Raw genomic sequence first — 17,482 nt, 5'->3', positions numbered from 1 at the left:
AAGGAAAAAGGAACGACATGAATCAATATCTTCATTGTATGTGAGAAGAAAGAATGAAAGAAAAACGAAGGAAAAGAATGAATGAATGTATTTCTTATTAAGAACCTTTGGTGAATTATCTAATAAAGATAATGTATAGTTTTTGTGATAGGTTTTGTAGATTGAGTGTGTGTGTGTGTGTGCACGCACACGTGTGTGTGTGTGTGTGTGTGTGTGTGTGTGCATTAGATTTTGTAGAAGTGGTGAAAAAAAATGTTCCTGTCTGGTTTCTATTTGACATTAATTATTATCTTTATGTTGTATTAACAATTGAGGAAAATAAGATAATATTAGGGTTATGTCTACAGTAAAACTAATGGTGGTGGTGACTGTAGTGTTTTTGTGGTAGAGGTGGTGGTGGTGACAGTACTGTTCCTGTGCTGGAGGTGGTGGTGGTGGTGGTGGTGGTGGTGGTGGTGGATATTAAATAGACATATGCAGTAGTTAAATTACTCCATAAATATTTCTTTCTTTATTGCTCACAGGGGGCTAAACAAAGAGGGGACAAACAAGGACAAAGGGATTAAGTCGATTACATCGACCCCAGTGCGTAACTGGTACTTATTTAATTGATCCCGAATTTGAACTCAGAATGTAACAGCAGATGAAATATTGCTAAGCATTTCACCTGGCGTGCTAACGATTCTGCCAGCTCGCCGCCTTAATTACTCTATAAATATTTTATAATCTATGATGGTGGTAGAGGGAGAGAGTGGAAGGAACCACATCAGTGGTGGGGGACACTATATTGGATCATCTCCAGCAGAGATACACAAGGTGAACCATACGGTCCAAAAGAGATCCATGGTACCATCTATACATTATTAACTCCCTCCTGAATGCAAGACGCCAGAAACAAGGAAACCATTGAACAGTCTTTTATTTTACCATTTGCTTCATTAGTTTTTGGTTCCAACCACTCTTGAAAAATTAATGGCAAGACTGGATGGAACTAGTCTATATCTGTAGGTCATATACTATTGGGAAAATGCATTCGTTTTTGGTAACCAAGGAGATCCTGAATCTGTGGAAGTTCTTTGATTGGTTCCAACTGGAGATCCCCGCCTCCCACCTCACCCAAATCAAGAAAAACTTTATCTTTATATTTGTATAGTATGTTTTCTTTTTTTCTTCTTCATCTGATTTTATGTACATCCCTATGCTTCATTTGATGTCCTCTTCATTTGATGCCCCTGTGGCAATCATCATCACCATCATCATCATCATCATCATCATCATCATTATTATTATTATTATTATTATTATGTCAGGCCTTGTGCCTATTGTAGAAAAGATTATTATTATTATTATTATTGTTATGGTTGTTACTGTAGTAGTTTGAAATAGAACAACAATTTTTGATTTTAGACAGTATACTAGACGTCGTGGGCCATTGCAGAGAAATAGTCCCACGTTGCTGTTCTGGAGTGCCTCACATGATACCATAGGTTCTGAGATCAAATCCAAGCAAGAAACTAAGGAGACAAGAGAAAACTAAACATTTTGCACTGCAGAACAGAAACACTAAATCTGGTGCCACACTGACTGAAACATTTTGATTTCTAGCAGAGCAATGGTCAGCACAATGATCAGCACAATGTTTCTTACCAACCACCAGACACACCAACCAGACATCATTACTTTTAGAAGGATTTGATTATCTGATAATCCCTACACCACTCTAGAGGATTATCAGAAGAAATCATTTGCTAATTAGTGTAGTTGTATCACTACTTAATGATATTAATTATACTACTACAACTACTACTACTACTACTACTACTACTGCGACTACTACTACTACTATTACTACTGCTGCTGCTGCTGCTGCTGCTACTACTACTACTAATAATAATAATAGTTGCAGCTCCCCTTCTACCTCCCAGTAGCAATAATCTGGTGATAAGGCATGTGGTGAGGGGGGGGGGGGGGGGGCTGGAATATTGAGTTGATAGAAACACTGCTGAATATTAGAATAGTTTGTTATCAGCAGGTCCTAATTAGATTAATTATTCAGAACCTGATCATAGCTGTGTCAGCAACATCCGCCATCATGACAATAAACAACATTGATAATATAATATTCTTGTTCAACAAGAACTGAATGTGATAAATTAGCAACAGCAACAACAGAACTAACCCTGGATAAATTAGCAACAATCACAACCACAAAACTGCCCTGGGCTGAAATTCGCAACAACAACAACAACAACAACAACAACAACAACAACAACAACAACAACTTCAGATACAATAGTAGCTAAATTAGCAACAACTGCAACAGCAAAACTGAAGCAGACTAAATTAGCAACACTTGCAAGAAGAGAAGTGACCCACATTGAATTGTCAACAAAGACTCTTGCTGCAATAGCAGAACTGATAATGGCTAAATTAGCAACAATTACAATTAAAATAACAATAAGAGGGAGTTTGATTAAATTAGCAACAACCACAACAGTGCTCACCTTGGCTAAATTAGCCGCAACAGCAAAACTGACCCAGGTTGAATTAGCAACAACTACCACCACAACAAAACTGACCCAGGCTACATTAGCAACCACCACCACAAAACTGACCCAGGCTACATTAGCAACACCAATAACTGCTACAATATATCTGTATTCAAAATGAGAGTATGGCTAACCACAACAACAACAAAAGTGACCATGTCTATATTAGCAAGAACAACAACAAAATTGACCATTGTCACATTAACAACAACCTTAGCAAGAACATTTATAACCCACCTTTGTTCAATCAGATCTGACTATTGTTATACAACAACAATCAGAACTGACCCTGTCTCCATAACAACAGAAACAACATTATTTCCTTGTACAAATTGAAAGAGAGATAACACCTTAGAAATGCCATTGTTCATTAATCTCTTTTCGTCTTTTGTTATTTTCTGTTTTCTCTCCTTAAGGACACTAAGACACATTTCCTACATTAAAACCTGTGACAATACGACAAAGTTTATATAATTGCTTTCTTCACTTCACGGGGGTGGGGTGGGGGGTCACATGATCAGGTCCCCCACCACTACCACTACTTGTCTCCTGTCAACACAATATATCCACTTGGCGAGGAACGATCATGAAAGCGACTTACATTTCTATTCTTGATGTATTTCCATTGCAGAAACTGAACAAACCAGATCGATAACTTTAATCGATCTACCGTATGTAGAAAGGGTGGAGTCTGTTTTAGGATAATTAATCAAGCGTGAAATGGATTTTAATTCATTGAGATGATTGACACCTCACACTTCCAATATCTCCCTCATTAGAGCCGGACAGAAAAGCTTTGATTTGTTGACTCAATGGATGTCAATTAGCAAAAAATACAAAAAGTCTATTTAGCATTTTTGAGACTTGAAACACTCATAATAGTAGTGAGTTCATTGTGTGCAACTGCTCAGGTGCACTGCAATTGCTCAGGTGCACTGCAATTGCTCAGGTGCACTGCAATTGCTCAGGTGCACTGCAACTGCTCAGGTGCAGTGCAACTGCCCAGGTGCACTGCAACTGCCCAGGTGCACGGCAATTGCTCAGGTGCACGGCAATTGCTCAGGTGCACTGCAATTGCTCAGGTGCACGGCAATTGCTCAGGTGCACGGCAATTGCTCAGGTGCACGGCAATTGCTTAGGTGCACGGCAATTGCTCAGGTGCACTGCAATTGCTCAAATTCTCTGCAGCAGCTACGGGGCTCTGCAACTGCCCAGGGGCTCTGCAGTTGCTCAGGAGCTCTGCAGCTGCCCAGGGGCTCTGCAACTGCTCAGAGGCTCTGCAACTGCTCAAGGACATACAACAGCTCAGTCCACCTAGCTGTAAAGAGGTACAACAACGAAGTATAACACTATTGTGTAGCAGGTAGTGTTAGTTAGTACTGAAGAGTTGATGAGGGAACATGTTGGTCTTCTCAAAACAAGAACCACTTTCAAAGAAAGGTCTAGCATCTTATCCATGGGAAATTTGTCTCGATTCTGAAACTGAAAGTAAGCATTGTCCCTTGGGATTCTGAAGAGAAGTAAATTATAAATTAACATCTAAGATTTTAATATTTAATGTGAGAAAGGGGTTATTTCTTACCGCAAACACCAAACGATGATATATGAGACATGAGCAGAATAGCCTATCTTTCTAGTGGCAAGTACTGACTATTTACTGTGTGGACGTATAATAATACAGAAAAGTAACAGAAATAACTGATGAATTTATGATGGAATGGTAGATGGGTGGATGGGTGGATGGGTAGATGGGTGGAATGGTAGATGGGTGGATGCTCTGTAGTGCAGTTGATAATTATGTCAGCTGGCGAGGAATATATACATGGGTGCCTTAGTAAGTCTGTGATTCTTTCATGCTTCAGATGTGCGATTATAATGTCTAATATTAGAATTAGGGTGTGATTGAAATACAATTTGTAATTGGTATGAATGCTAAAAGAATTGAAATGAATGCTAAAAGAATTGAAATGAATGCTAAAAGATTTGGTGCAAAGACTAAAAGAGTTGGTATGAATATTGAAAGAGTAGGTGCAAATTATAAAAGAGTTGATGTGAATACTAAAAGACTTGGTGCAAATGCTAAAAGAGTTGGAATGAATGCTAAAAGATTTGGTGCAATGACTAAAAGAGTTGCAGCAAATGCTAAAGAAGAGTCGGTGCGAATGCTAAAAGAAATAATGTGAATGGTAAAAAAGTTGGTGCGAATGGTAAAAGAGTTGATATGAATACTAAAAGAGATTCAAATGTAATTCTGAGAATCTCAAGAAACAAAACTCAAATACTCACTGTTTTAATCTCTCCTGATTAAACGGTGCAGTGAAATAGTTATCTTCTTCTTTCACAATATCAGAATCCAACTTAAACGGTGAGTAGAGTTTGTCAAAGCAACTTTTTGGAACGTTGATGTCGTTTTTCTACAATAAACAGGAAAAAAAAAAAATCAAAAATAATTCTTCACTTATATTTTGACTTATTATTATTATTATTTCTTTTTTTTTTTTTTAAATTTCCTAAAACAAATGATTTGTTTGAAACAGGTGGTACCTGTCCCTTGCAATGCTTGCTTCTACCCTCACCAGGACAAATATACTGTTGTGGTTGTTTTCTCTGTGTTGTGTAACTTTAAAGAATGCAAGGTTCTGCAATGACTTGATGCTATTGCCAAAAGAAACAGGGAAAAAGTGAGTCTAAAGGAAGGGGTAGCAGTGCCAATCTTAAGGGTTGCTACTGAGTTTTATTATGTGTTTACCTCTCACACAGGGAAGGCTCATGGCTCAGTGGTTAGAGAGTTGGGCTCACAATCATGAGGTAGTAAGTTCAATTCCTGGACCAGGCTGTGTGTTGTGTTCTTGAGCAAGACACTATTTCACGTTGCTCCAGTTTACTCTGCTGTAGAAATGAGATGCGACATCACTGGTGCCAAGCTGTATCGGCCCCTTTGCCTTTCCCTTGGATAACACTGGTGGCATGGAGAGGGGAGGCCGGTATGCATGGGCGACTGCTGGTCTTCCATAAACAACCTTGCCTGGACTTGTGCTTCAGAGGGGAACTTTCTTGGTGCAATCTCATGGTCAGTCATGACCGAAGGGGGTCTTTGCCCTTTTTTTACCTCACATAATTTGTGTTTGAAAAGCAAGTTACTACACTTTACCTAAGACCCCGAGGGGGAAGACAAGCAGTAGGAGAGAGAGTAAGATAGAATGAGGGGAAAGAAAGAGTGGTAGTAACAAAAGAAAGAGAGACAGAGAGAGAGAAGAGATGCAGTGTGTGTGTGTGTGTGTTTAGAAAGGCAGTTGTTTCTTACCGCTAAAGGCATCTTCATATGTAGAAACTCTGCGTAAACACAGAGAACATCCCAAGGGGCATGAATCTTGACAAAATGGATGACTTTCTTCTTGAAGGCCTGCAACAACAACAGCAACAACAACAACACCATTAAATAAACTGATACAAAATGACGTGAATGTGTAGGTGGTAGATGTGTATATATAGCTTTCTGTGTGTGTGTGTGTGTGTGTGTGTGTGTGTGTGTGTGTGCGTGCGTTAGGTTTATGAATAATCACAAGTCTCAATACTTTAGCAGGCTTATCAATGGCTTTGTAAATGTATCAATGGCTTTTATGCTTGTCACCAAATAATGAGAAAGCACAATAATAATAATGATAATAATAATAATAATAATAATAATAATAATAATAATAATAATTCTTGCTGCTACTGAAGGAACAAGGCCTGAAATTTTGTGGGTGGAGAGTAGTTGATTACATCAAAGCTAGCAAGTTTGTATAATGTAGTGTGTGTGTAGGAGTAGCTATGTGGTAAGTAGCTTGCTTACCAACCACATGGTCCTGGGTTCAGTCCCACTGCGTGGCACCTTGGGCAAGTGTCTTCTACTATAGCCTCGGGCCGACCAAAGCCTTGTGAGTGGATTTGGTAGACGGAAACTGAAAGAAGCCCGTCGTATATATGTATATATATATGTATGTGTGTGTATATGTTTGTGTGTCTGTGTTTGTCCCCCCAACATCGCTTGACAACCGATGGTGGTGTGTTTACGTCCCCGTAACTTAGCGGTTCGGCAAAAGACACCGATAGAATAAGTACTAGGTTACCAAGAATAAATCCTGGGGTTGATTTGCTCGACCAAAGGCGGTGCTCCAGCATGGCCGCAGTCAAATGGCTGAAACAAGTAAAGGAGTAAAGGAGTAATATATATATATACACACACACACACACAATATAGTGTGTGTGTGTGTTTATATAATGTAGTGTATGTATGAGTATATAAAATGTAGTGTATTCATGTTTGTATAAAATGTCATGTGTATATTATGTAGGGTGTGAATGTGTGTGTATGTGTGTGTGAATGTGTGTGTGTGTGTGTGAATGTGTGTAAAAAACAAAGTTATACCTTCGTTGCATATTCCAATTCCAGTCCAAACTTTTCCAAGCTGTTCTCGAACTGATGTCTTCGGTTCTCATTCTTGCCATCATCGCACTCTTTATTGAAAGCCAACACGAAATCAATTTGGCGCTTTTGGTCGTCAAAATACAGGCTGTTTAGTGACTTCTTCAGGAACAAAAATAATGAAGATAAAACATTATAAATAATTCAAACAGTTGACTTCTTGTCTCGTATAACAACAAATTCTATCAAGAAACGGAGAATAGAAAAATACAGGAAAAAAACAACAAAAAAAAACAAAAGAAAAAAATGTTTTGAAAAATGGTAAAAATGGAAGATTTTCTGTAAAAATACTGTTGAAAATATTTTTGTAATGTTGCAAGCAATGAAGCAATAAAGTTTAATTATTTTTGACAAGACAATTACAGTTGCTTAATTAATTTTAAAAATATTGGTTAGTATTGACGTTGTTTGTGTCAAAATGCCAGCTTTTGATATCTTACCAAAGATTTCTCTGTAAATTGTTCTGCTTTAAAGAATTTGGCTGTTAAGAAGTGGAATTAAAACTAAGGTTGCATATTGTATACACTTGTACTTGTATATATATATACATACGTATGTAGACACACATGTGCATATATATATATATATATATATACACATACATGCATGCATATGCATATATACATATATTTACACACACATATACACATATATATGCACACATACATACACGTGCATATATATATATATACACACACACACACATGTACATATACACACACACATGTACATATACACACACACATGTACATATACACACACACATGTACATATACACACACACATGTACATACACACACATATGTACATACACACACACATATGTACATACACACACTTATGCATATATATATATATATATATATATATATATATACGTATATATATTCAAACACACATATATATGTACATATATGCCCACACACATACATATGCACACACATACACAAACATATTAATATACTCTCACATACACACACAAACACATACAGATATATCTACTGCTAAACAATGAACAAACACAAGAATATACAAAGTGTGTGTGTGTGTGTGTGCGCACATTTGTGGTGCCACTTGTTTCCCATTGCCCAGCTGACACCTATCCACTTTACATCTATTCTTCCATGTTGGCATGGGTTGGAGAGATCTTGTCCAGTCCAGGATATCTCACCACATGTTGTGGTGCTTTGTCATCCCCTTAACCAGCTTCAACCTTCTGGGACCAAATTTAGCCACATCGTGCTATGCTGACCTTGGACCTCTCAGCACATATTTACCAAACTCTCATCTATTCTTCAGACCTCCAGCCATACACATCACACTTCCCCATCAGCTCAGTCTTTCTTCCTCTCACAACAACTGCCTCTCATTTCTCTTGTCTATTATTTCTATCAGCTTATTTGTGTTCCGCCCTTCACACACACAAACAGCTGCTATTTCTGTTTCCTGGTTCACTAGTCAACAATAGATGATTCCACTGTCTGTAGAAAAGAAAAAGGACGACCGAATCTAAAAATAACAGTCACTCACTCACTCTCTCTCTCTCTATTCTCACATACATCCGTGTCTGTCTGATATATGTGCATGTGTGTGTGTGTATATATGTATATGTGTGCATATGTGTATTTATATATGTGTCGCTAACCACAACACACTCTTTATTTTCTCTCTTTGTTTCTTTCTGTGTTCCTTTCTGTGGAAGAGCGTAGGTTCAAAACATTAAAGACTTTTTCACTTCCCGAGCATTAAACTAATACATCTGTTTGTCGTCTACACCACCCATCTTTCGTCTTTTGTTCTTTTGTGAATTCTCCCTATATGTATATATATAGAGATGTGTATATATATATGTGTGTATGTGTGTGTGTGTGTGTGTGTGTGTGTGTGTGTGTATGCCAGCATGGAAAGTGGATGTTAAATGACGACGATGATGATATATGTATATATCTATATATGTGTGTATATTATCATTATATATATATATATATATATATATATATATATATATATATATTATCAACAGCAATATCAAAATCAAATCAAATGGAAATTGTAGTTGTGAGCCCCGTGCCGGTAGCATGTAAAAAGCCATCCGAACGTGGCTGATGCCAGTGTCACTTTGACTGACTTCCGTACCAGTGGCACGTAAAAAGCACCATCCGATCATGGTTGATGCCACCTCCTCTGGCTCCTGTGCCGGTGGCACGTAAAAAGCACCCACCACATTCTAGGAGTGGTTGGCATTAGGAAGGGCATCCAGCGGTAGAAACACTGCCAGATCAGATTGGGGCTTGGTGCAGCCTCCTGGCTTCCCAGACCCCAGTTGAACCGGTCCAACCCATGCCAGCATGGAAAACAGACGTTAAACGATGATGAGGATGATGATGATTATGGCAGAATCGTTAGCTCACTGGGTGAAACGCTTAGCAGTATATCATCTGCAGTTACATTCTGAATTTCAAATTCCGTCAAGGTCGACTTTGCCCTTCATCCTTTCAGGGCAACAGCAGAGTAGTAGGGGGGTCAATGTAATTGACCATCTCCCTCCCCAAAATTTCAGGCCTTGTGCCTATCATAGAAAGCAGGGGTGAGCTTACAGTGGATGTTGTTAATCTCCAACATATCAGATTAACAACCTATCAGAGAAAGCATTATTATTATTATTATTATTATTATTATTATTCCTTCAATTTTGCTTCCATTTCATGCCAATTGCCTTCCCAACTTATTATCATTAAACACATCCACACAGGATGTATGTTTTTACATCTAGACAGTGTATAAACATAGATATCTAATACTGTTAACCTCATCTTTACAGAGTATATATTTCCTACATGCACACACACACACACACACACACATGCACAATGTATACAGATACCGCTGTGTGTTTCACTCTCTCTCTCTCTCTCTCTACACCCACACACATATGTATATATATGAAAATGTGTCTACCAATACGTATATCTATCTATATCTACGTGTGTGTGTGTATCTATGTTTGTGCCTGTATATCAACATATATCTATGTATGTGTGTATATGTATATATCTATATATATATCTACATGTACACACACACACACACACACGCACACACGCACACACACACACACACGCACACACGCACACACACACACACTCAATACTTACTTCTGATTCATGCACACTCATACACAATCTATGCAAATCATGAATTGTACACACTTATATCAATACACAATATACACACACACTTATCAAGTAAACATATACACACGCATACGTAATGCATACACTCACATCAAATAAACACAATGAATGCAGATTCAGAAAGTACATAGATATACACACATCGGTTATACACACAAACATTTTGTGCTCAAGTACTTGACATACAATTATGAGGAGTACCGGCTGTCCACATTCTGTAGAAACATGTCGAGAACACACACACACTTATACAGCAACTTGTATTTTATGAGCGAGAGAAAGAGAGAGAGAGAGAGAGAGAGAGGAAGTGAGAGAGAATTGTTGTCATTTCACACCAGAAAAAAAAAAAACTGAAAATAAACCTGAAAACAAGAAATATCAAATCAATAAAACTCATTTTAGATTTTGTAACTGTCATTGTAATACATTTTAGATATGACAATTTGCAAAACAGTAATGCTCATTTATTAATTAGAATGATCTCACACACACACACACACACACACACACACACACACACACACACAGAGGTAACAAAAAGCTCAATTACCCAGTATATAAACTTTAATATATATTTACATACATTTTATGTTTACACAATTTAGTATAAAATTATTGAATATTTCATATTTCTTCTATAGCTGTATTTATAAACAGACTGTTTCTGCATCATTGAGCTTCATCAGTGTAGAATTACAGATATTCAGTTCATTACATTTTGGACAGAGAAACAGAGAAAGAAAAACAGAAAAGGTAGATTCATACAAGTTTTTTTTAGGGGGTAGTCAGCGGGGTAGAGAGAAAAAAAGAAACAGTGAAGGGATTGAATAATTTCTCAGATGAATACAAATGAACATTTAAAGACTTAAGTTTTAGTTTTAAGATTTTAAAAAAATAAATGTTTTAGATTTGTTGGGAGAAAGGTTCCAAGACATTGCTGGAACTTGTAAGATGCAGGAATGGACCAGCACAAAGAGTAAAAGAGTTAGTTTAATCTTCCTGCATTGCCGAAGTTTTGCACAAATCAGAGAAAAAACTGAAGTTCAGGATTACAGCGTTACTCTGAGTTTCATTCTTTGTGTGAGGAAGTTTAGAGCAGCAATGGAGTGCATCATAAGCTTTTTTTTTTTTTGTGTGTGTGTGTGTGTGTGTGTGTGTGTGTGTGTGTATATATATATATATATATATATATATATATATATATATATATATATATATATATACATACACACAGATGTTGGGTAATTATCTGGAGGAGTACTCAGTACAAATAAAGTACAGTACTTTAAGCCAGTCCAGGATAACAAACTAATGAACTAACCTCTATAAGTTATATCTCTATATGGCTCCCTGGTGAAGAGGAGTCCTCCTGATGAAGAGAAGGCCCTCTGGAGAGGAGGATTGGTCAGCCAGGGTCCTGTGCTGGTGTCATGTAAAAAGCACTTGTGCTGGTGCCACATTAAAAGCATCCACCACATTCTGTAAAGTGGTTGGCATTAAGAAAGGCTTGATTTGTCTTGGTTTCTATGGCTACATGACCTTTAGGAAGAGCACCTAGCCTTAGAAACCAAACCAAATCAGACTGGAAGCTGACGCAGCTCTCTGGTTTACCAGTTCCAGTCAAACAGTCCAACCCATGCCAGCAAGGAAAGTGGATATTAAATGATGATGATGATGATGATATATATGGTAGGCCAGGTAGTATAATAAATGTGTTTTTCTGAAAATTCAACAATATATTAAAGGGCATATATTTTTCAAAAGTTGCCGAGGTTGATTCTTGAAGGTGACTTATATCATTATATATATAAAGGAAAGCAAAAATATATTAATTATATTTGTATAAAATATATGATAATTATTTGAATACATCATAAAATAAATAGTAACAAGGAACAAAGAGTAAGACAAACGAAAACCAACAAACGAAAAAAAAAAAGATGAAAATCAGACAAAAAGGAAACAACAAAACAACAAAAATCAATTACATCAGAATTTGTTGATCATGGAAATGAGAACAAAACCTTTTAAAGAGGAACATGCAACAGGGGTCAAAAGCCAACTGAAAGGGAGAAGGTTGTTCTGAAAATAAGGGTTGTTACTATGAGCAAAGTTACATGCATTTCTTCAAATATCCGGGGTTTTCGTCTTTTATCTGTCAATGGAAACAAAATATTTTGTGGCTTTCAAAGAAGGAGTCGAGTAACCCCGTTTTAATACATGCAACTTTAGAGTGTTGGTCTAGTTTTTATCTCTGATAAGGATTAGGTTTAGTAAAACGGTTAAGAAATTCTAGGAGTTAAAATGTATTGGTAATGTTTTATTTTCGCAGCCACAATCAAGTAGACCTACAATCAAAGACATTCCACCATGCAGTCTTTTATTTAGGTAAAGTCTATCTAGGATTACACCATGCAATAAGTCTTTCTATAATTAAGGTAGTCAGTTGTGATTTGAGGGAGGCTCAGCAGCTTTGTCTCATAGTTTTGGTGACCCCTATAAAAGTTACCCATATTGGCTCATTTTCTCACAATAAGGGGAGAAGTATATTATTTAATGGTATTAATGTTATAAGGAAGATGAATGACTGCCACAACTTCCCCACTTAAAATCTTAATACTAATAGTTTCTTGTCCATGTAAAAAAAAACAAAAAACAGCTGACTTTACTCTGCCACCTGAAGAGGTGCAGTAACGCAGAAACATATCCTTTACTGTCACCAGTCAGTTTGTTAAAGACCCCTTCAGTTTGTCTTGTCTGTATTTGTTGGTATTAATAGAGTTATCTACCTTGAGTAACATAAACACAGTAAGGAAGGGGTTAACACTGGCTCCTGTTTTTAAGTGAAAACATTTTACTTACATGTCAGAACTGTCTGGAATACAGCATGACTGCCACGAAATCTCATTTACTGTAACATAAATATGCAGCCTTGAAAAGAAACGTTGCTTAAGGCTCTTAGAATAAGGTTTAAAACATCAAAAATTGGGAAAGAAAGATTTATTGGTTTTCACCTGGAATCACCACCCGCTTTCCCTTCTATTCTTTCTCAATTATGTTACCTTGAGTAACATAAACACAGTAAGGAAGGGGTTAACACTGGCTCCTGTTTTTAAGTGAAAACATTTTACTTATATGTCAGAACTGTCTGGAATACAGCATGACTGCCACAAAATCTCATTTACTGTAACATAAATATGCAGCCTTGAAAAGAAACGTTGCTTAAGGCTCTTAGAATAATGTTTAAAACATCAAAAATTGGGAAAGAAAGATTTATTGGTTTTCACCTGGAATCACCACCCGCTTTCCCTTCTATTCTTTCTCAATTATAGGGGCCACTTTAGGCCCTTAGCCTTGCTAGTTACAAGGCAATCATCACTAGGGACAAAAGAAGCACCCAGTATACTCGGTAATGTGGTTGGCATGAGGAAGGGCACCTTGCTGTAAGGACCATGCTAAAGAGGACATTTGTACTTGATGCAGTCCTTCAGTTTAAGAAGTGATGTAATTGAAACATAAAGACAGATGATGTAATTCCATCAACGTGTGGACGCTGGTTCCTCTCGTTCATACTTTACGTTTAAATTTCTGTAATTTGGAATTTTTATTATTTCTTATTTTGAACTCGACAGAGACAGATTTACTGTCAAAGTATCGTTCAACCAATAAAATATCTATTGCAATCAAATCACGCTCTTTGTCTTGAATAATAATAATAGTAATAATAATAATGATAATAATAGTATTGAAATGTAAAGAATGCTTAGAACTTTGCAATACTTATGGTTTTGTCATTGTCTTCCAATAATTGTGTGGTATTTGAAGTGCAAAGAATTATTTACAATGATGTTTTAGGGTCAAGAATAAATGCTTTTAAACCTAAACCATTTGAATGAAAATAAGAATTTTTTTGTTTATATATTTGTTTTGCAAGATTCTTGATGTGAAATCGTGTTGAAACAGATATTATTGTATTTGTGGATGGTCATGTTGCCAATTTAGCCAATAAAAACACACGTACTATATATTTGGTGTTAATTTGCTTCAGCTTTATATTACATTAATCGTATTTCGGCCAGAGATCTTTCATCACACTTCTGTGACCTCATCAGTGGTCCTTTGTTTTCTTCTTTCTTATTTGTGTGTCCCTCCTTACTAACGATCAGCCATTTTTTTGTTTGAAGAAAAGTAAATTAATTCCAGACCTTGGTATTTTAAAACTTTAGAGAAATGTATTAAAAAGGTGGGAACAATAATCAAATGGAAAAATTAATTACAATTATTTAAAAAAATACCCGTTAAAGTTAGTAATTGAAGAGAATTTCAAGGGTTTTGGAACGAAAAACAAGGAAAAAGGCTGTTAGAAATGATGCTAATGTAAACTGCTAGAACACAAGGCTATACCAAAATGGTGCTAATTTTACACAGTCGAAGAACAAAACATAGTGCGAAAAGCCCCATGATATTGAGAACTGGGTATGACATAGGAATTGGCATGCAACTGGTAGAGGGTAAATGTTCACACGGAAAACGGGAGGGAATTTCAAGCAAATAGAAACCTTTTTCTTTCGAGGTAATTTTTGTTCCGTTATTAGCTTCTGTGTCTCAGACAAAGAGAATACAACAATGTTGGGTTGAAAAATCTCAGAATTTACATCAATTTTAGCATCACGATGCTGAAGGAGAAGAAGAAATAAATAGAAAAGAAGGAAAAGAAAGAAAAATATCTAAACCCAGTTGAAATTTTAAAATCTAGAATTTTCCATGAGGATGAATAAAAAAGTAATGTTAATAACGATTCGTTTTATGGAATTAATGTCACCATAAAGATGCTATATATATATATATATATATATATATATATATATATATACACACAGGGTTAATGTACAATTGTAAATGTTATGAGCTGAATTAATATAAGGATTTACAACATTATACATCATAACTTGGAATAAAATAAATTTATTAAACGGAATGAAAATGGTAAGAATTGTCTTCTGGAATAGAGAAGATTACATGAGAGAAATGAACAGAATGAATAATTAAGTAAGAAAAATAAATAAATAGACAAATAAATAGTCATAAAAATCATTTTTAAAATGCTGTTGAAATTCACTGCTTTTATTTCAGATAATTTTGAAAACAATGAAGAATTTAATGAGATATCTTAGTTGATGTTAATTGGAAGATAAATTAACAAGAAATCTTAATGGAAGTTTTGCATTTAAATCAGTTTCAAATAGGAAGTTTGTTTTACAGAACAAGAATTGGTCTCGGGTGCATTAGAGGTTGTCTAAGGTTGATTGATGCCAAAAGGGTTCAGTCATGCAATGTTTGGTCAAATATCTTCATGTTCTGACCAAACACTCTTGTTGTAATTCCTGAAACACGTTTGTAGTTCCAAGAATGGTCTACATTGTAAAGAACCGGAGACAGGGAGGAAAGAAAGAAGAAAGGAGTGATTTAAGGGATTATCTGTGATAAGAAAATGAAATTAAGGATTCTGAAGATATTGCCTAGCAACACAACAGTGAGAATCTTCACGTTTTCAGCTGGAAGGGTGGTGATGGAGGTGGAGATGGTGACAGTGGTGGTGGTGTCGGTAGTGATGACAACAGTGGCTCAATTATGATGATGATAGTGATGGTGATGACAACTACAGCAACGGTGATGATGATTGATGAATACAGCAACAGCGATGATAATAGCAATCAATGATGACAACGGTGACAATGACAGTGATGGCTAAAGTAATAGTGGAGGTGGTGGTGGTGGTGATGACGATGAACCTCACCTCTTGGATAAATTTTATTTACTTCTTTTTCCTGGCAGAAAAATAAAGAAATTGCAGGTGAGAGGTGACAAGGACAGTCTCGGTGAAAAGTTTTAGAGAACAGTAAGAAGCAAAAATGGTTTATTTTTAATATGAAGTAGTTTTGATCCCTTTAATTGTGAAAGTCTGTGATTATGGTCTGATTATAGTTTGTGGGAGTGGGGATAGGTGTGGTCATAGAAGGGGGCTAGAGGAGGGAGGGGAGAGAGGGAGGGAGGGAGAGAGAGAAAGAGAAGACATCAGTGAAGCAGAAGGAAAATGAAAGAATTAGGTGTAACCGGCCCTCTTATGAGTACCCCTCATTCATTGGACAATGAACTTTGCTTGTGAAAACCTACTGAGGCAAGTGCAAACAAATCAAAATCGCTGACGTGGCCAATGACAGTACTGCCTGATTGGCACTTGTACCAGCAGAACATTGAAAGCATATCCGAGCATGACCGTTGCCAGGCACACAATATCTTCAATCAACAACCTCACAATAATAATAATAATAATAATAATAATAATAACAATAATGATAATAATCCTTTCAACTAAAGGTACAAGGCCTGAAATTTGGGGGGAGGGGACCAGTTGATTACATTGATACCAGTGTTTCATTGGTGCTTAATTTATCGACCCTAAAACCTAAAAGGATTAAAAGTAAAGTCGACCTTGGCAGAATTTGAACCCAGAACGTAATAACAGATAAAATACCACTAAGCATTTCGTCCAGTGTGCTAACCACTCTGCCAACTCACCAGTTTAGATGATGATAGTAATATTTATTTCTTTATTGCCCACGGGGGGGGGGGGGGGGGGGGCTAAACAGAGGGGACAAACAAGGACAGACAAAGGGGTTAAGTTGATTACGTCGATCCCAGTGCCTAACTGGTACTTGTTTAATTGACCCCGGCAGAATTTGAACTCAGAACCTAACGGCAGACGAAATACTGCCCAGCGTGCTAACGTTTCTGCCAACTCAATGCCTTTCATATAACAACAACAACAACAATAATGATAATAATAATAATAAGCTTTTTTACTGAGAGCACAAGGTCTCAAATTTGGGGGAAGGGATTAAGTTGATTGCATTGACCCCAGTATGCAACTGGTACTTAATTTATCGACAACTGAAATGATGAATAGCAAATTCGACTTCAGTGGAATAGCCCCTAAAAGAAAGTAGATTGTGTTCTACACCAAGACAAATTTGGGGGAGCAAAAATTCCATGTGAAATGCAACAAGGATTTTGAAAGCTGGAGATAATGTCTGAATGTTTTCAAGTTCACACTACACACTACGCTGACGTGTATATTCTTTGTATGTACACACTATATACTATGCTGACATGTATATACATAGTATATACACATTATATACTATGTCGACAGGCCAGGAAATAAAATTAAAGGACCGCAGTTTTATCCTTGTTGTCTTTCTTTATGTCCC

General features: G+C 36.6%; 1 protein-coding gene across 5 annotated transcripts in view; it reads right to left on the bottom strand.

Moving 5' to 3' along the window:
• Positions 1–17,482, bottom strand: part of LOC106884053 (anoctamin-4) — a 120,190-nt gene that overhangs the window by 33,887 nt on the left and 68,821 nt on the right. For all 5 annotated transcript variants that reach the window (XM_089366374.1, XM_089366376.1, XM_089366378.1 and 2 more), the window contains exons 4-6: positions 6,961–7,119; positions 5,854–5,952; positions 4,836–4,963 (exon numbers count right to left, since the gene is read on the bottom strand). In XM_089366374.1, coding sequence (XP_089222500.1) covers positions 4,836–4,963; positions 5,854–5,952; positions 6,961–7,119 — 386 coding nt within the window. The remainder of the gene's footprint in view (positions 1–4,835; positions 4,964–5,853; positions 5,953–6,960; positions 7,120–17,482) is intronic.

This window comes from Octopus bimaculoides, chromosome 19 (assembly GCF_046866305.1).
Source record: "Octopus bimaculoides isolate indiv1 chromosome 19, ASM4686630v1, whole genome shotgun sequence".
NCBI lineage: Eukaryota > Metazoa > Mollusca > Cephalopoda > Octopoda > Octopodidae > Octopus > Octopus bimaculoides.
This window is presented reverse-complemented; position numbering and strand designations above follow the sequence as displayed.